Source organism: Homarus americanus, unplaced genomic scaffold (assembly GCF_018991925.1).
Source record: "Homarus americanus isolate GMGI-L3 unplaced genomic scaffold, GMGI_Hamer_2.0 scaffold55640, whole genome shotgun sequence".
NCBI lineage: Eukaryota > Metazoa > Arthropoda > Malacostraca > Decapoda > Nephropidae > Homarus > Homarus americanus.
Window position 1 is genome coordinate 816,011 of NW_024713650.1, and position 21,421 is coordinate 837,431.

The 21,421-nt window shown below is 37.9% G+C and overlaps 1 protein-coding gene across 4 annotated transcripts; it reads right to left on the reverse strand.

The window, feature by feature from the left end:
- Positions 1-1,560: 1,560 nt before the first annotated feature.
- Positions 1,561-20,580, reverse strand: LOC121872509 (vacuolar protein sorting-associated protein 11 homolog). 4 transcript variants are annotated; one of them, XM_042375302.1, is made up of 22 exons: positions 20,488-20,580; positions 17,649-17,717; positions 17,183-17,356; positions 16,737-16,977; positions 16,175-16,341; positions 15,856-15,945; positions 15,289-15,416; positions 14,674-14,883; positions 14,229-14,382; positions 13,872-14,018; positions 13,488-13,651; positions 12,917-13,067; positions 12,289-12,487; positions 11,540-11,684; positions 11,120-11,301; positions 10,377-10,578; positions 9,715-9,810; positions 9,362-9,449; positions 7,568-7,745; positions 6,383-6,508; positions 5,112-5,168; positions 1,561-4,595 (listed from the first exon to the last, which is right to left on the reverse strand). In XM_042375302.1, exons 1-22 carry the CDS (start codon positions 20,494-20,496, stop codon positions 3,940-3,942), a joined length of 3,633 nt encoding a protein of 1,210 aa, XP_042231236.1. In that variant the 5' UTR covers positions 20,497-20,580; the 3' UTR covers positions 1,561-3,939. The 4 variants fall into 4 exon arrangements, with proteins under 4 accessions (XP_042231236.1, XP_042231244.1, XP_042231231.1 ...); XM_042375310.1 differs by lacking the exon at positions 20,488-20,580 and adding an exon at positions 18,437-18,537 and having other exon boundaries at positions 7,568-7,718; XM_042375297.1 differs by lacking the exon at positions 20,488-20,580 and adding an exon at positions 18,437-18,537.
- Between the last annotated feature and the right edge of the window lie 841 nt (positions 20,581-21,421).

Sequence of the window (21,421 nt, forward strand, 5' to 3'; positions counted from 1 at the left end):
CTCGGGTGTTCTGGTGTCTAAGTTTCCTGTTGCCGAAAATTTGGTGCTGAGGTTTCTGGTGCCGTAATTTCCTTAACCCGCCCGGCTATGTATGTCTTATTTGCTTGTATTTTTATGTTTTATTCGGTTGTATGTGTTTGTACAGGAAGGATCCTCACCAAGGAATATCATAAGGAACTGAAAGTCTCTTATACTTTTCTCTATGCCCTCGACACAGATGGGCAGGGGGGGGGGACCTAATTGAGATGTATAAAAATACCTGGAGTCTCACAAGGTTGAAGAAGCCACAAGTACAGAAAACTGTGAGGGCAAACTTTTTTGGAGTGAGAATTGTGAACTCTTGCAATAATCTGCCAGAGTGTTGTGACGGCACCGAGTGTGAGCTGCTTCAAGACCAGACTTAGACAACACTGGAGCAGGTTCAGATACATTCAGGAGCCGGTGCATACCCAGTACTTGGCAACAGTGCGTGACAGAGACATGACTGATCGCCCAAGCAACTAAGGAGCCTATCAGTGGCGAAGAGGATAAATGTAAAAATAAAATAGTTATCTATTGGACAAGCCAGATATCATAGAAAATGGTCACAGTGCTCTCGAGAAAGCCGTTTGTTGAACGATAACTATAGTAATGTAAAAATGGAATTTTGGTTTCAGATTTTAGTGATGAATACTGTATGTTGGAATCCCGTTTGTAAATTGGGCATTTGTAACTTGGGGAACTGCCTGTATATCAAATTGATCCACGATTTTACCATTTTTTACTGGATATAATTATAGAAGTTGAACATATTACAGCTAGTGACTTGACTGAAGTAATTACGCAATATCTGGCAAATAGCGATATTAATTAAAATAACTTCAAATGCACCTCTGCCACATACCCAACATCACAGTACCGTAGTGAGGTCCTTACCTTAAGACTCTAGGCCATGTCTTGCTCTGAAAACTTATTCCTCAGTGACCAGCCCATGTATATCACAGTGCAGTAGTGCTCTCCTGTGCCTTGCCCAGCTATGACATCAAGCTAAGTTCTCAGGGATTGAGAATCCAAAGCACTTCTGCCCGAGTTGAAAAATTTATAAACAAAAATATAATACAGAATGCACAAATCAAAGCATCACTTGTTGTCCATGAATTATGTACAGTACAGTACAGTAGTTGAGATGGCAAGAAGAAATCCGTTTATTAAAATCATCAGTGATATATAAGAATGTTGTGAACTAAATTCAACTTGGTGAAATGATATTAGATCACTGAAAAAGTTTATTGCCATAGATTTACTTTCAATTAAGTACATATAGTCAGAATAAAAAAAAAGGCAATAGACAAACTTTTTAACAAGCTCAAATTAGTCTCACTAAAATTTTTACTTTTATCCTCATTAGCCATTTGGGCAATCAGTCACATCTCCATCCTCAAACGCAGGAAGATTGTTTGCATCCTCTCTCGTGAACACCGAGGAAATGAATTTGTTCAACGACTAAAGATAAAGTTTCTATTTTCTTTTCAACCCAATCATGTCAATGGGGATGCAGTACAGGTGTTTAAGTCACGAAAAAACAATTAAATTATATTTTATTTCTTATCACACAATTGTTACAAATGTGGCCAGGTGAAGTGCAGATTCTCATAGCTCTTACAACCTAACCATGTCCTGACCATTCTGCCCTGCCCCTACAGTAGTACCCTATATTTCCACTTGCAGTGTTAAATTGCAATTAAAGATTTTACCATGACAGTAATCAGCATTAATTAAGCACGTAGGAAAAATATGATGGAAGTAAAAGTCTACCTGGATAAACTAATTAGTTTTTACAGATATAATTTATTCTGTAATTGTAATTAATTAAGCAGAATAAACGTAGCTAATCAGGGATGTAATACTATCAGTACAGTATCACAGTGTTGGTGCCCAAATATTTATGCTTCCCAACTTCCTTCCAAAAGAGACCTTCAGTCCCTCTTTCACCACTGATTGGGTAAAACCTCTGGCATCGCAGCCCCTCTTTCACAATAAAATTAGTTCATACAGGTATTTTCCTCCTAAGTTCTGATTATTTTTCCCTTTATTACATATTATAACTTCTCTACCACATATTTTACCTATCTACCTACCTGCATTTATCTATCCAGCTATCAATCCATCTACTTATCTATCAACCTTACTCTAATAGCTACTGAATGAGGTGGAGGAAGTGCACTACTCCCCACAACAAACAAACATAAACACTATACATTTACCTTTGCCACACCCGGTCTGGACTGAGTAACAGCAATAAGTGAAATACATGCACTACAGTACAGTAATACTTTTATACCTCTACTTAAGAGAAACTGAATGATATTGTAAACAAGGCAAAGAGAACAAAATGGTACAGTAATTCGACCATTACAAAAAATATATTACTGTAATAATAATTTGGTTTCTATTCTATAAATTGGAGATAAGTTCTCTGTGAAAATTTTTTTTCAATGTTTGACCCCTGATGAGTTAATGCATCATCCTAAATTTCCGCTGCTCTCTTTACATGGTAAGAACATTGCCATCAGTCAGCTGATGCTGGCAATATCCACACCTCCAAACTTTTCTTCACTTCCACATTCCACACTATAGTACCTCTTATAACTCTACACCTTAATTGTACATATTTGCCATAAAAAATTTACCAATATGTACACCTGTACAATCATGCAACTGACTCAGTGACTGTGTTGGTGGAGACAAGTCTACTTGTTCCCAGTTAGTTTGAGGAGTAAGTTATGGTGGTGATAGATTGATGACATACTGAAAACTTATTTGTAAACTTAGCAGCATTGTGAGTGTTAGAGAATAAGTAAATAATTTAATGAATAAGTAGATATGTTGGTAGTAGAAACAAAAACAAATGCATTTTCATTATTACTTACAAAAAAGTTAAATATGACAAAAAAAACGTTTTTGTAACTTCAGATTTTTCTATAGTAAATTGAATCCTGGGACGAAATTTACTTTTTCGTAACTTCAGATTTACATAATCCGTACTTTTGTAATTCAGGGACTGCCTCCAATTAGCTATGAATTAAAATATTTTACAAAAAAACTAATAAAGTACTACACATAAGAGGGACAGGCCATACAAAATCATCTCTATCTACTCCTGGCAAAATGAAGGTTGGCAATTTATAATCCAGTACAGTACAGTATTTACAAGAGCAAGTGAAGATACAGTTATTCTGACAGTCTTCTTCAATGCAGTAAAAAGTTTCCACCGAGACAGTTATCTTCCCCAAAGCTCCAATACAGTAATACGTGTGTACCATATATTTTGTTTTGTTTTAGGTTCTCTTAAACAGCTGGTAAGGGTTTTCTTGTCTGGCCCCATATGTGCAAATACTGGAATGCTGAGAACATGATGATCGCCATTTAAACTCTTCGTTAAGGGACTAATAATATTTTATTTGGCTAATGCTGGCCAATTTTATTCAGCACTGAGGGAGGCCCGTACACAAGGGGTTAAGGGTCAACTGATGTGTTTAATTGTTCAAATTCATTTACTAACACAACATGACCACTGTACATCTGTTTGTGAAACACTATCTGGCATTCTCTCATTTTTTATTGGTTGGGTTCATTAGTTGCCTCACCAGAATAATGATTATTTGTAAATAAATGTTTTATACTTATATGAATAGCAGTAACTTGGCAGATATTTAAGCAAATGAATCCATTAGAGTATTTCTCACATTTAAAACCAAGTTAATTTAGCAAAGTTTTACCCAAAAGGTAGCAATTCCAGTGTTTACACATATATACTGTATAACAATTACACTGTCCATTTAAAAAATTAAGATGCAGTGCGGATACTGAGTCTTACGTAAGAAGCATTATGGCCGTCTCCGCCGTAATGCAACATTGTCAGAATAGTTAACCTCCTGCCTCTCCTTACTTTTTCTATTATTACCCAAAAGGATTCAGCTGAGATTCATAATCATCTTTGGCAAATGGGTTTATATCACCAGGAGTCATATTTCTAGGGGAGTCTTCTGCAAATGGGTTTTTGGATTCATCATACTCCTCTGCAAAAGGATTATTTTCCATGTGCTCTGTCTCAAAGTCATCACCAAATGGATTAGAAACACTAGCATTATCCTCCTGAAATGGGTTGTCGGTCAAAGTCTTGGGTCGTGAAATATGAGTGCCGGTAAGAGCTGTTGATATGCTTTCCACAGGGGAGGTTTTCTTGAGGTCTCTGTCTAGGGCAGGCGTGGGTGACCCCGTGATGTGGTCGTGCAGGGACGGGCTAAATTTACCGGCACCGCCTCCCATTCTCTTAGCTTCATTGGCTCTTATTCTACTTTCAGCTGTGGGGACGGCCATGCTTGAAGTTATCCCAGATCTCAACCGACCTTCTGTAGGACTTGTCAATATATCACTTGGGTTTTCCTGACGCACTCTTCCTTCTGCAGGAGCATTCATGGCTTTTGAAGTGCCATCTGAAGGAAACTTTGCTATTCCACCACGACCCTCTGTACGCAGCCGGCCCTCTGGTTCCGACTTCATTACCCCCTGTCCATGACGCTCACTCATCCTCAGTCGACCTTCCCCACCAACACCTGTGGAAGATTCTTAAGCTAATGAAAACTTTAAATAACACAGTACACCCAACAACAAAGGACAGAACCTTAACATCATTAATTCACCTCCTAGACCCATTCAGATGCTAAGCCTGATGTGTCCTGTGGTATTTTCATCCAGTTATTGCAAGGATACACCGGGAAATAAATACGGAATAATACCAATAAAAAACTAAGGTAAAAATGAGTTCAGGGATTTCATTAAACATCTTACTGAACAGACAACACCAATAATAAACACCAGCAAGTCACTAATTTTACCAACCTTAATGGCAGTATCGATCTATGAATGACAAATGGATCACACACACACACACACACACACACACACACACACACATATATCATCCAGTTTCTTATTGCAAACTCTATAGCATAAAGCTTCACTAAGAATGGAGTACCTTAGTTCATCTTTCAAAACAACCCCTCTCCCTCCCTGACAAAGATCAAATTAAATACAACGTGTAATTTTTAATGTAAGATCACAAGACTCACCAACTGGTTCCTGGCTCACCCTTTCTAATGCTCTCAATCTCCCCTCAGGTTCAGGAACTGTAATGGAGAATTATAAAATTTTGTCAGTGGAGTTGAATGGTATTTAATTTCTTCTGTGGCTTCATGTATCTCTTCCATCCCCTTCGGTTAGTAAAAGAGTAAAATAGTTAATGATTTACAATGTGGCCTTCATTATAAAATGTCTCCAGTAAATCTATAAACAAACTAATAGGTATCACTTATACATTAGAGATTTATATCAGGGTGTAAATTCTATAAGATATGCAAAACAGAATATAAAAAGTAATCACTGAGTACAGTAAATGCATATGACAATATTCAAACAACACATTTACTTTGAACTATAATAGTTTTAAATACTGTACAGAGTAAATGGGTACAAGTGAATTATCGTAGCATAATCAAGTTTCAATTATTCTAACATCTTAATCTAAGCTGTCTGTCATCCTCTCCTAGACTTGTTAACATTACAACAGCTGAAGAATCAAGAGGTACAGTCACCAACAAAAGTCCTGTTGTCTCTCTTACTGTTCCATGAACCCTGAGATTCAGACTCATGAACCCAAAGCAGTAGACACTGTCCATAATGCTTCGGATTCACTAGTCTGAATCTTGGGGTTTGTGGATCAGGAAGAAAGGTAACAAGGTTTTTGTGGGTGACTGTTCATATACCCTATGTGTGTTCAGGACAGTCTACCTGTAAGTTCTTGTTCCCTCCAGTATTTGTGAAGGGTCCAGAAACTAATAACGTGTGATAATCTCAACTTACCTGTCAAACATTACAACAACTTGAGAAACATTTGCTGAAGAATTCTTAACGCTTGCTTAGTTTTCCCTTGAGCAGTCACAACATGCTAACACAAAGATATGGGAAAGTGGATGGGAGAATAATTCCTTCAAAAAGCTTGTAACGCAAGCAAGAACACGGAAGTAGCAAACATAAAACATAAGAAAAATATAAAGGAAGAGTGACAGGCAAATAGATATTTGGATGGCTACATCCTTTAAAGGAGCTGGTCACATAAGAGAGCCACTAATCAGAGGAAAGGAATCCCCTTTATTGTACCCACTGATGTAGTTCCTGGGTTAACAAAAACCAAAGACTTCACTAACAAGTGGTGCTGGTGTAACTCACTGATGTTTGACAGTTGCCATAATGTGTCCAGCAACAGTTTCACCAATCTATTATCTTTCTTTATTACTTATGGTTAATATATCTATAAATTATGAAATCTAGCAGAGTGACTCACCAACCAGCCCCTTGCTGAGCTTGGGACGGAACTCAGTGGTTCTAATGCGGGCCTCTGAGCCAGAGTCTGCCACATCCTGGCCTACATTAGTAGCTGCAGCTGCTTTGGGGACAACTTTACTCTGGTCTAGTGAGATGAAAAGGAGGAAAATACCAAAATAAAAAATAAATGTGAATAATAAAGTGCAGAAAAATTTCAAAATGCTTTAGGAAACCTAAGAACCTTTTTCTAAACAAAAAACATTTAAAATGCAATCATTCATACACATTTTCTCACACTCTTCCATCATTATATTTGCATCATTCACCTAATCCTTAATTTTCTTATGTCACAATACTCAGGACCTCTCCAAATATAGGTTCTCAATTCTACTTTTACTCAATTTCAACTCTATACACACATGCCAGAGGGTCCATTTTACCTACATACTAAAGCCACATTATTGTTACTGACTCAACTCACTTGGATACGCTAGTGAGCATTATATCATCCTATCCAAAAAGCCACATAACAACTAGTGGCTCAGTTTTTTTTCCTTTTGTTTCTCTACTTTCAACTTCTGGTAATTAATGAGCACCTCTTTATAAATTCCTCTATGTCAGCTCAGCTTCCATAGTGTCATTCCATCACTGGACCCCTCTTCAAATTACAGCCTTTTAAGATCAATAACTGCCACATTCTTCCTTTCCTTTTTTCTCAACAAACTCTCTTCAGTCACATTATACAACCTAAACGACCAGTAAGTTCTTCCCATTGATTAACTAGGTAATTGTGCCATCGTTGTGTTCAGTCAGTCTTACATTCAATTATTTAATATACTGTACTCTTCTGTTTAAATTCATTCTTGAACTTTTTTCTGTCAGTGCATCAGCCTAGTCCTCAAGCACCTTACCTTCCTCTCATGCTGTCACTAAAAAAGAAAGGCCTTCATGCTTCTCATCACCACTTTCTTAACACTTACCACTAAAATACTCTTCCGGAGATAAATAATTAATTACTTTACCCAGAAGCAATAAGTTTCATGCATTCATTAAACTCATAACATTAAATAAAAAAGTAACATTAGGCACAATGATTCAGTTCTTTAAGTAAAAAAAATTTAATAAATGCTACAGAAGAATTTAATTATACTACAAGCATAAGCATAAAACAAACATTATATCGTAAGTACGCAAGACAAATTACTTTTAGTAGTATTGAGCGGAGGATACATGGCTGCCAGGGAGTGAAGGTGAGTGAACACCCCTCGTCCCAAGTAGTCCGCAACCACGGAGAACGAGTCTGTCGATCGTTCCAACTGTTCGTGGAATTGGTCGTGCTGGCTGCGGTGAGTCTCCTGTAAGGGTAAAATCACACCATAACACTGAAAAGGAAATGAGTGTGTCTCCGTTATTCATTTATTACTTCAGCGGCATCTTTTCCCATGTTAGAATGAGGCTCACATAAAATGCTTTTGACATCTTGGTCAGAACCAGTTTCAGTGTGCTCACCTGGGCAAGATTTTAGTATGTATGAAATTTATACACTAATAATTGTTGCTTTCCATCACCAAATTTTAATGAATCCAATTTACAGCGCCATGAATACCATCACTAAAGACTTTAAATTTTTCCTGAGTGTTACTGAACATGTAAAGTGAAGAAGGTTCCAAATGTGTGTGCGTGAGTGTATGTGCCAACCATATCTCCCCATTACATTGTAAAGTGGTAAGAAACAAGTGCAAATACACACCAGTTTTACTCACTTTCATCCATTCATTTTATGTGCCTTAATATTCCCCCAAAATACTCATTAGATTGGGAAAAAGAACGTCCATTATAAGTGACAAAGAAGAGCAAGATATAAAGTACTGTACATAAGTGTAAGTCAGGTTGTTGATGAGTGGGATACAGGCAATACAAAGAGATAATAAAAACCACCAGACAATTAGACAGAACAAGCAGTGGCAGTGAAATAATTGGCAAAATAATAGAGTAGGAGGTGAGCTTATACACAGACGTAAATGACATAAGGACAAGAAAACAGAACTCCTTCAGTTAGGTAATATCTAAATATATTATATAAAAAAATGGACGAGAAGAATAAGCTGGAGAGAATTATACTGTATACATAAACAACATAAGAAGTAACATTATTTTTTTATAGACCTGACTGACACAAGAGAACAAGAGTGATGGTAAGTGCAGTATGTACATAAAGATTTAAATGTTTATAACAAAAATGGTTTCAAAGAGAAGTTATAAAATACCTGTACAGTATTGTCAAGACCTAAATGGTGTACTAGTGTTGGTGCTGGCAGCTTGACGACTATATACACTACCATGTGACAAGTGAGAGAGCGTTGGGAGCCACCAGGTGATGAGAACCAACACCTGTACCTTACATGATGTTTTATCTTAGTTTTTTATTCTATTATCATCACCCCTCTCTCTCTCTTGTGTGGAGTGTATCAAAGAGTGCAGAAACAACAAGAAATTGGGAGTAGGATGGAGAGACTGGTGCAGGATAAGTGCCAAAACCAACAGCGAGAGATAATCTGGTGTTCTTTCTACCTTATTATAATTCTTTTGAGTGCAGGTGGAGGGGGGAAGGGGTGCTAACAACAACAACAAGCACACTCCACAAAGTACATGCTTTTTGTCCGTTATATTTGAATATGAAAGTTTACTTGATAAAAAACATATAATAATCTGATTATCTGTTAATTCTGAAAAAGTATATAATAATCCCTCTAGCTTCCAACTTTAATACTGATTAGTGTTATAATGTATATCTCGACCCACAGACTTGATGCCTTTGACCAGAATGAATAAAACTAGTGAATAAAAATCAATCCTACCAAAAACAAAGTTGTCGTCCCCATGAGCACAAAATAAACTAATCACCTGTCAAGAGCCTACATGTATACCACACTGTTAGATTATTCCTTTAGTGGTTTATGTGTATTAATCCTATTAGAGGAGGAGATGCAAGACTCACCTGTGCTCTGATAACTTCCAGCATCTTCTTGTTTTCAGGTAAACAGACAGGGCACTCAGAGTCACTCTCACTGTAGCTCTCAAAACAACTGGACAAAGAATGTATACGTATATATATATATATGTAAATTAAATATACTTACGGACACTGGCAAAACACATGGAAAATACTGTATGTACTGATGTTAAAACTAGTAATATACTCATGGTTAAAGAAATGAAAAAAAGGTATTTATTTCCTTCAACAAAGCTTCAGTATAGGGTAGTCTGAATGAAGAAGAAAAACTCTCTAATCTGACAATTCTTTTTATCATGGATGGGCTGACAAAAATAAAATGTGAACAAGTAACTTACTGTTGATGGAAGGAGTGCCTACAGAGGAAGTGTACAGACGGCAGCTCCAATTCATTGTTACAGATGTTGCATTTTGTGGCTGTGAACGGCGTGGCACTGCAACACATCACAAGGAATCCACTAGTTAGAATTCATCTTTGATAAAACTGGGAAAGAAAATTTGCCTAGTACAAGTGATGTAACCTACTCTAGGGACTCGAAGATTTATTTTAATGAAACTCCTTTAACTCGATCAAGGCGGCGATACACCCACTGATGTCATGGTTGACCGTAATAACTCTACTGGACAATAATGACAATACCAAATTCGTAAAAATATATTTTTATATTCTTAGAAAACAGCTAAAGTAAGTATGTTCCCTTGACCTAGTGAGGCTCTTCATCACCAGCTGGTTCACTGTCACATACATCTCAATCCTGTGTCAGTGCCTCCTTACTCTTTAACACAAATGGAGTATTTTAGAGCACCTGAAGGCATTACAAGTTCTTTCCCTTAATTAGAAACATTAGCTCAAATATCATGCACGCAATAATTTCTTAACTGCTTCAGTACGGGGACACCATTTTTGACATCCTATTCGGCTACAGCCGGTGATTTTATTCAGCAGAGAGGGTAGCCCGTACACAAGCGGTTAAATGTATAAGTATAAAACCTTACCAACCTAGTTCTTAGCTCACGGATGGTCTCCCTCATCCTGGCCGTCTCCTCAGAATACTGCTGAGTGCGTGTAGTCTCGGAGGCAAGGGTGGCCGAGTGGGTGGACACGACCCTCAGCAAGTACTCTCGTACCTGGCCCAGGGAGATGTGTGGAGATGTGGCAAGTTGGTCCACTACTTCCAGTGGTGGCAGTAAACCCTTTTGCTCTGTGATGGTGTAGTGTGAGTGTCATTAATACCAGAGATATACCTTGTCTGCATATATAGTGGATTCACTGATTTATGCCAAAGCAGTAAGGTTAATTGATTTACATACCAAGATAATCTATTCATTTACACAATAAGTTGAAGCACGTAAATGTACAGAACAAGATTACAGCTTATTAGTTTACACAACTAGAGTAAGGCTAATTATTTATACAAAAGGGTAAAGGTTAATCTGTTTCATTTACACAACAAGTTACAAATGATTTATTTACCCATGAAGTTAAGTTTAATTAATTTACAAAACAGGCTAAGAATAATTTATTTACTCAGCTAGTTAAATCTGCAATAATTAAAGAAAACATTATTGAAACCAGTCTTACTACTTCAGAAAGAATTCAGGACACTATTTTATCAGATATCCAACAACAGTGCTCGGAATATGTTCTCACAAACTTGGCTTGATGTTACATGCCAAAAAAATTATCTGCCTTTTATAGATAAAAAAATAAAAACATCTTTAAAAATAATCACAATCTCTCACCTATATTATTAAGGCAGTTCATGAGGTGTTGTGGATCAGGAGGAGTGAGAGACGATTCTGATGTGAGAAGTTTCAAGGCTGAACACCAGAGACGAGGCTGCTGCTGTGACTTCCTAAAACAGACGGCTAACATGCTGTCCATGTCTCCAAGCTCGGCATACCAGGCCAGCAATTCCTCGTACCTTCACCAAACATGGGGGGCGAGAAATTAAAAACCCAGCCTCATTATGGGATATATTAGAACCTGTAATGCACATAGGTAAATCAGGATGGGTCGCCTTTAGTCCACTGTGGACCAGTGTACAGCTGCCTGACTGCCAACCTTGGTGGTCTGGGTATGAAAGTAATTACTGTATTGTATAATCAGGGACATGGACACATATCCTCAACCAACTGATTTAAAACACAGCATCCACCTACATTCCAGCTTGTTCCCACAGAAGGAGCTTTCCATCATGAAACTTATGCTTATCACACAGCAGCAGCGCATGATCTCGACAGTATTCGTTATCCGAGCTGCGTAAAAGTTCCATCACCTTCTCCCCTAGTGCCACTTGTTCCTGACCTGAGAGAGAGAGAAATACATTTATTATAACCAGTCTTCACACACATACATGTCAGAAAACTATGTTATTCCAAAATATTAAAGGTGAAAGGGTAATTCAACAGATATATAGTATATACCAGTACATAAACATTTTAATATTTTCTAAATCCATACTTTTAACCTCTTGAATATGATGGTTTCACCCCTTGAGGAGTTAATCCCTTGAGAACAATGACATTAACCCCTTGATTACAATGATTTAACCCCTGAATACAATGATTTAACCTGTAGGGTATAATGATGAATTAACCCCTTGAGTACAATAATTTAACCCATTGAGTATGATGATTTAACAATGTTATCATACTCAAGGGGTCAGTCAACAAGACATCACAAACAGGATTAAAAAACAGAGAGGATGACCATGAAGTAAACTCACCCATCTCCTACAGTACAGACCTTACAATGTAATACAATATTTTCTTATTCCCTAAAAGTTACAGAGTGTCAAGTGAGTCAAGCATCTAAGCAAAAAGCCTCCCTACACCAGCCATCTCTTGAATCACAGGATAAAAACAATCATAGGTTCGACACAAATCATAGGATATCAATGCAAATTTACCTTCAGGAGCAAGACTGTACTGGTGTAGGTATTCGGCCAACAAAGTGGTGTATAACTTGATGGAGAGTTTGCCAGGTATGGTGGCCATCTTCTCCAGGAACATGATGGCTTGTTCACTGTGGCCTACGAGCATATACTCAAAGTCTTCAGGATCTGCATATACTGGTTCCTCTGGGGTGAGGTACCCATCCAAAGATCCCTACAAGATGATGACCATCAGCAAGCATCAAGGAATTAAATAATAATGGTCCTCTCATAACAAATTACAGTACTAGTCATTTCTTATCGTTACCAATAATTAATTTCTCATATTTAACTTCTCCCTCATCCTCTCTCTCTCTCTCTCTCTCTCCTTGTACCATTTGCTAGTATCAACTACTATGCATAATAAGGCACTAATTAAATGCACACTATAAATCATTCATGATTAAAAGCTGATGAATAAAACTTAGTTGTTGAAACAGATTTTGAGATGTACTCCAGAGATAAAAACCAAGACATAAATCTATATAGAAGGGAGTATGGATTGGCAACACTTATTTTCACATGCCCTTCCCAACTTCATGAATGAAGGATAACAATATTGGATATGTATATGACATCTAAATATAATATAAGAAATGGTTACCTCTTTAATGATGGGTGAATTAGTTGGTTTATAGTCGGTACAGAGTCTGATCAACAGCTCTGTAGTCTCGTCCGCCACATGACTCAACAGAACTGACCCATAACGCAAAACATTGGCCTTAGCTTCTTCCAATTCCAGTGTTGAAATGTATCTGTTGGGAATATTCAATACAGTTACAGTATATGTTTTATCATATCGTGTTTTACAGCAGATCTCTCTCTCTTTCTCTTTATCCAACGCTCTTCTTATGATCCCTATACAGGATACACCCCTCACTCTCTTTATGACTCAATCCTTTAAACAATACATAACATAAACACATGAAGCATAATTCAAATAACCAATAATCTGTTTCTAAATACTGTACACTCCTAATACATGTCTTAATAGTCATCCTGAAGGGTTGTCATCTGAGCACCCTTGTCACCTATTTTACTTTAAGCCAACCTGTATATACTGTACTGTAATAATAATGCCCACATACTTTAATAAAGAAGGAAACACAAAAAGCTCCAAAAAATATCATTACAGTATTCATAGTTAAATTTATATACACATATGAAATTCATACCTTAAAGCAGCCACATAATCTTTCTTGTCGTCAATTAGGATTGCTAAATGGTGGTGATGAAGACTGTGTTTGGCTGCCAGGGCAAGAGCATGGTCATAGTAACCTGCACTACGGCACACACGCACACCAAGCTCCACGTCACAGTCAACAGCGCCGTCCTTGCTCTGTACAGTGTTAAGAAGTGCTTTGAGAGAGGTTGTAATGTAAAAGATCTGCAGTAAGTGTCAGGACAGTGAGATAGATGCTGAGTATCACATCATTATAGATCCACCTCCCTGAATATACAGTTTATACAGCTTCATAAATTTATCTCTCTTTGTTGAAATGACATAAAGATGAAGTGAAATTACAGTAATAAGAACCAAATCTACGGTCAGTTCTTACCATGATAAATTCATCCAGTTGCTGTGTGTCTCGTAAACGTGTGTAGCAGTTGAGCAGAAGGCTGGTGTGGTCGGCAGTGGCTGACCCAGATTTGTGTAATGCTTGCAGGTATGTAGTCAAGTTGTTAATATGCTGCGTGTCCAAATACTGGGGGGGGAGGGAATAATAATAATTAAATAAATATAAAAAATTCCTTGGTTTTCAATGGCTTTTTTAATTCATTTTGCACAAATTCACACCCTGTTACTTTTTTAGGAGCCTCCCATATCTCTCATATTAACCAGGGACTACCTGTATTAATATTCCCTTGCCATATAACTTCAAATGTAGGAGACCAACATGTTTGTATTCACTTACCTTCCTTATGACATAGGAAGGCTCAAGGTGGGGGATGGTCTTGATGTACTGATCCATGGCAATTGGGTGGTTCCCTTTGCTGTATAGCCAATCTCCATACTGTCGCAAGATCTCTGCCACTTCTTCCTGGTCACAACACTGGGTCTTGGCCAGACTGAGTACAGATCAAGGGTCATACTTTCCACCAGTCTTGATTATTGGTAACATGACTTATGATTTTATTAAAAAATTTTATCCTAATCAAATACTCCCAATTAGGATTACAACTTCATTACTGGTAGATTTACACAGATCATATTGTAATCCACTTTGTCTTTATAGTGCAGGTATGTTCTTCATTAAATAATCATCAGACACACAATAAAAGAACCTTAAATAATCAGTCACCCTCGCCACTCAACAAACAGGTATTGATAAAAAAAACCTTATATATTTCACACATTACCTTATAGCTATATCAAATTGGTTCTTCTTGAAAAGGAGTTGGAATTTGCTGTGCAGATCTTTCTCAGACATGTGGATCAAGGAAGGTTCTGTGGTCACTAGGTAGAGGCCTCCCCACTCTCCCACAGCACCAGCTAATCCTTGTACTCTGGTACTTAATGCTACTAATTTGTTGGTCAGGTCATAGATTGTGATGCTTCGTTCACTAGCTCTGAAAAAAATTAAATATTAGAATAAGAAGCAGCATTTAATTCTGTGGTGTACCTGTATATATTAATAGTAAAGTATATTGTACAAAGATTTTCCATGACACTAAAACTCATTACAAGGTCCATACACTGTACAGTCGGGGTCAAAAGTTCACTCCCTCCCAAAATGAAGCAGCATTGACCCCAAAAAGAGATACAACAGTCAGGGTAAGTAAGTTTGGAGACTCATTCCCTAACCAAACCTAACCTACAGATCTGGGATAAATCAGGATTGAGAAACAGTAGAATTGAATTTTAATGGTTAGGTTAGAGAGAAAGAAAATGAGAGAGATAGAAAACAGTTTCTTTGATAAACAGTGCATGACTGAGTATGGTACATAAAGCACAAGTTTACACTCATAACCCACCTGCTGGCTGGTACCCCTTTGTCAGCAGCTGCAACAATAAGGTATCCCCTAAACCATGCAACCAACGACTTCTCTCCCTCAAAGACATAGCACGATCCTCTACTGTCACTTGTATAACTGTATATTGCCTGAAAGATAATATGAAAAGTTTCACTGTGACGAGGAAAAATTAATTTAAAGTTACATTGGATAAAATAACATGGAATGGACATATTAATTCAAAATAAAACTCTTACACAATTCCTATGATAAAAATGACAACTTTAAGGATAAAAATAATAGTAACTTATACCGAGAAGTTAGACTAAAAGTTGATAGTCTAAAATATTAAGATGGCAGACATGTAACTGACTATAGACAATATAGTAACCCATCATCATCAATACTGGCCATTTCCCACACTTGCATGAGTTGTGTGTCACATATGCAGAACAGTAAATGACTAGTCAGAGTAGCAAGTAAATCAAAGACTGGAGCAGGTTCCGATACATTCAGGAGCCAGTTCATGCCCAGTAAAAACAGTGATAAAATAAAATAACACTTTAATGCTATTTCAAGGGTACTTACATCAGGTCTGGCCACCAATAAGTGATGCTCATGTCGACCATCTGCCAGAGTTGCACAGCCCGGCTGACACCCCACAGAGTCTAGCTCCACCTACCAGTACACAACATGTTAAGTACCTGTTCACCAGGAAATCAATATACTGTGTTTGCTAAACAATGCATACTTGAAAGAAAAAAATCTCATCTCTTCGTAATATAAGGTATCAAATTATTTTTGAGAAATATAAATTAAATTGCAATTTTTTTTGTTTTGGACAGAATTGTTCCAAATAATTCAATACAAAACACATCTAAATTATGAACACACGACAAATACTTACAGTAGTTTCTTTGTCTCTGACAGTACAGTTTATGCAGTAAATATTGGTGTGACTGGTGACGAAGAGGTGAGTTGAGCGTGTGGTGTGGCGGATGTGTAGAGATGTGATGCCACTGGAAACTGTCAAAAGGACCCGATGTTTGCTACCTCGTTCACGACTCACTTCACCTGTGAGGGCATCAAACAAACCACCACAATGATTCAGGAAAATACTGTTCATGCACAGGGGAGTACGTATGTCATACAGTATCCTGAAGCATTAAAAAATACATCATAAACCAATTCATAAAAGCTGAGGGAGAAAATGAGATTACAATACCTGTACAGAAATAAACTCTAGAAGTCTAAATCAAATACAAGTATCAGATCAGTAAAAACATGGTTTTTGTTATACAATATTGATAATACTGTACAAGACACAGAAGTAATGCTTGACAAATAGACCAAAAATTTCTAAAATATGTTATAAGAACTTTAAAATGAAGGCAAAACGCACACACACACCTGGAAAAGACTGGCGAACAATCAAATCCATTATAACGCTGAAACAGAATGACACTAACCTCTGTAGAGCATTATTGCACCATCAGAAAACCCCACAGCCATCAGGGACAAGTTAGGGTGAACAGCTATGGCAGTTACTTTGGGCATCTTTACTGCCTGTTGAGGTACTGAGCTTGACCTAGACCCAGCATGAGGAGGCCTCGGGTCCGGGCAGAGGGTTCGCAGACATACTGGATGACCATGAACATCTGGCTTGTCTGGAGCCCACACTTTGATCTCTGAGGTGCCATCACTCTTTTCCTATCAGGTGGACACATGAACAGAAACTGATAAAGACAATATTCAACACATCTATGGTTATGGACGGTACATATACGTTCTAGAATGTCACGTCAGCCATGGTTTTGTACATATTTATACCCTAAGGCATTTAAACCTCCTCGTGGCTTAACCCTAGTAGAAACAACTGTTTAAGTCAACTACCGTTTAAGAAAAATATACTCACGGCTACAGTGATGATGACGCTGGCATGATCAAACGTAGTGATCGAGTTAACTGCTCGATCATGTGCTTGGAATGACTCTAGTTTTAGTTGTCGTGTGAGGCTATGGACCCACCCACTCGAGTCCCCCACATATACGTGACCTCTGCCGGCTGCCGTACATGTTACATCTGAATCCTGGCATCAAGGGAAAATCAATCTGTTAAAAAAATCACTTAAATACTTTGTCTCTCATACTAACATTTATAATGATGTACTGTACAAGTATAGAGTGTTGCCTAACCAAGGGTATATACATTCCTCACTGAAAATTGCTTCTAATTCTTACTACCTGCAGATGATTACATAATACAAGGTACCATCATAAAAACAAATAAACACTTATGTTTTTCTTCTCTATCTTGCTATGAACACAACACATGGGATCCACTTGCATTAGGGTTAAAATATCAAAACCTATTTAGCATACCTTCACTGCTTCCGCTAATTTCCCGCTGTCAATGTTGGCCTTAACATCGAAGAAGCCAAACCGCCTCCACTGGAAGTAGAAGAACATGCAGTCAGTACAGGAAATAATTAGGAGCAAAATGACCAGGTTAGGTTAAGATAGGTCAGGTTAGTTTAGGTCAGGTTAGGATAGGTTAGGTAAAGTTCTTTTAGTTTTGTAACCCCACTAACAAAAGCAAACCCCACATGGCGTTGTTTATGGAATAATGACATAACTTACTTAATAAAAGGCTTAGACACTCTTGTTGGGGGTCACACTTAAAGGACTTTTAAGTTACCATTGATTTAAAGTCCATATTTCTGCTGATGGAAATGTACTCACCCATCACCGAAGATATAAATTGGTTAAAAATTATGTTTTGTTTGAGATAAGATAAGAATAGGGGTATTTTAAACTATTATTACTCGGTATTCTAAGCATGAAAACTTTAAATAACCCTTATTAGTGAAGTGTCAGTCGAGAAATAAACAAAGTGGAAACTATATTAATCTTAAGTGTAATTTTTATTTTGTCTTTTAGCTTAAGTTTCCATTATTCCTCTATGTGAAACTTTAATCTTCCAACACAAACACATAAGACGACGTATTTCATGGTGATTGAACACATCCTGGCCGCAGTAGTAACAACACGCAATAATACACCCCTATATATCTGAGTTATCTAATCATTGACAAACTCACTTGAAAGACATGAGATAGATCGTGTTATATTAAGTATTCCTACAAGACAGGGAGTAAATATTTACCCACCTGGAGTAGTGCTGCCATGAGAAGTGACACCCACTGAACAGCACCTCACAACATAAACACCTCCGCCCCTCACCTCAGTGCCTCACCACCAGCTGATTCACTCCGTTTTCTCCCCCTTTAATAGAGCCGTTTTCTCTTACCACTATCTCACTAACTCAAGTAAATATCCAATTGTGGCTGTTAACTATTATTTCTTCTCTTTTCTATCTTTCTTTAATAAAAAATTCTCCTGACCGAAATGAATTATTCAGTTAGTAGATCTGAGATGAACAAGAGTCAATAATTAAGTCACAGGTGGTTAATCCTTTACCTGAGATGAGATGATCTATCTTTTTTTTTTTTATCCTCTTCACCAAAAGATCGGCTCGTTAGCCGAGGGGCGACTCTTTAAGTGAAATAAGCTCGGGGTGAATATTCAGGCGATTCATTGTTCTAATCTGAAGTGGTTGTTATCTCATAAGATACTTCATCTTGACAACGGCATTTATCTGTGGTTTTATCTACATCAGTGCTGCTTCTCCTCACACTCGTCGAGAGTACCACCCTACCGCTAACTTTATCTCCACAGGTAAGTTAGGGTGTTTTATTATCAGGTTGAAATTACCTGATGACTAGTCTTCACACGATGCTTGAAGAAGAAATTTAATCCTTTGATCTTGGACATAAATAAGTGAAGACCAAAAGATATAAATCGACATGAATATTCGTGAAGCAACAGTGCCCCATCACTAGCTGTTCTTTCCACTGGGCCCAAGCTTTTTGGATTAAATGCGAAGAAACTGGGCAGTGTACTGCCTACATAAAGGGCCATGCCACTTAAAGTTTCCGAAGGCGCATATTAAACCAGCGTTCGACGAAGGAGGGCCACCAGACTGGTGCCTGCACTTCGGCACCTCCGCTACCCTGAGAGATTGGAGCGCCTGAACTTGCCGAGCTTATACTACAGACGGGCAAGGGGGGGACCTAGTTGAGGTGTATAAGCATCTCAGGGGGCACTACTCAGTCGAGTGTCCTAACTTGGAGCTGGCGGACGCTCGCCCCACAAGGGGTCACAGCTCAAGATTGAAGAAGCCGCAGGTCCAGAAAACTGTGAGGGCAAACTTTTTCGGAGTGAGGGTTGTAAACTCTTGGAACAATCTACCAGAGAGTGTTGTGACGGCACCGAGTGTGAGCTCTTTCAAGACAAGACTTGACCAACACTGGAGCGGGTTCAGGTACATTCAGGAGCCGGTGCATGCCCAGTATTTGCCAACAGTACGTGACAGAGACGTGACCGATCGCCCAAGCGGCTAACGAGCCGATCAGTGGCGAAGAGGATAAAAGTAAAGTAAAAAGAACTTCGTACTAAGCTGACAGAAACTTATGACATCATTCCGGACACATAGATCAGCATCACTACCCTTAGTCTCTCAGCTCCTGGACTGTTTATCGTCGCACTGTGAGAATCAAGAACGGTGTTGAGGGATGGCATGCACCCCCAGCTCAATTCTAGAGTAGGGAAGGTTAAACTACCATTCTACATTTATCAACATGCTGCGCGACGAATCATATCATTTCCCTCTACAATCTTCAACTATATAGTCCTTCTCAGCTTTCCTTCATCCACTTTAACCTGAAAAACTACACTAATGACAAACGGAAATATAAACAGATCAATATAGGTGTTCTGAGCTCCACAAATACACTTCTCTTGTACGTACCCAACATATAGCCGTACTTAGGCCCAACACACTTGCCTGTTACTACCGACCACATCGTGTTTTCTCCAGGTATTCCAGTTTCCTCCCGTACTAATACTAACTACAAACACAATAGGAACAACGAAGCGAGTAAACAATCCATCGGCCTCCTTCCCATAGTGGTAGTAAGTCATTATCGTCCTGGCGGCTGTGATATCATGCACTTAAATTAAATAAACTTTTACTTTTTATTTTTATTCTCTTCATCACTGATTGGCAAAACGAAGTAATTAAAGCCAATCTAACTTTACCATAGTAGATTATATCTTAAAATCGTTAGGATTTTGTTGTTGTTGGCAATACGGTACTTACAAAAACCATTGTATTACGAAACACCTTTGAGTCACTTGTAATATTCTCACAGATCAACTATGGGATCACACATCCGCACACCACCGTGATTACCTCTACACTGAAGCTGAATACACTCGGCCAGCATGGTCGACGGCCACTCGCCTTTGTCTGACCTCACGTGGCTACTGTCGAGGTAATCTGGGTCATTCAAAGGAATTAATATACCACTTCTTTTTATTATAAAGTAAAAATGAAATAAAAATGACTATCGTGATATTTTTATCATATTCATAACACAAAAACAATCCGAATATATTTAAGTTTTCTTCATAATACACAAGATATAATAACTACTGTAATCTGTATAGCATATCAGTAACGTCTGGCATCACAGTTTGAGTGTAAACAGGACTACTGTACTCTATCACCGGCAGAGGGGGGCATGTTTACATCTTTAAGAAAGATATAATGGAAAGATACAATATATGCGAGTTATTGATACCTAATTTTTCTGATACTTTATGATGTTTTCCTGAGTAAGGATTATCACGACCTACATATATTTTGTTTATAAACATTCAGGTGTGTTCAGATGATTCAGTACAGTATTCTCACATGTCGGGATTAATGCTTTATCTCCCAACAAAGATGACAATAACAGTGAGCTTCAGGTCATGCTTATACTTACACCCTCATTCCTGTTGACTGTGACTTGTTATTATGAAATAATTATAATGCGATTAAATGCAAGTTCTGTTTTAGGTTTGGTAGGAAGTACAGTGTAAGATAAGTATGTGAGCGCATACGGTGACTCCATTTACTTTATCAAGTTTATCTTCTTCACCGCTGACAGGTCTGTTAGCACTAGCAGCTAAAGTGGTCGGTATCGTCTCTGTTACACACTGTTAGCATGTACTGACTCTAGAATGCATCTGTACCTGTACCAGTGTTG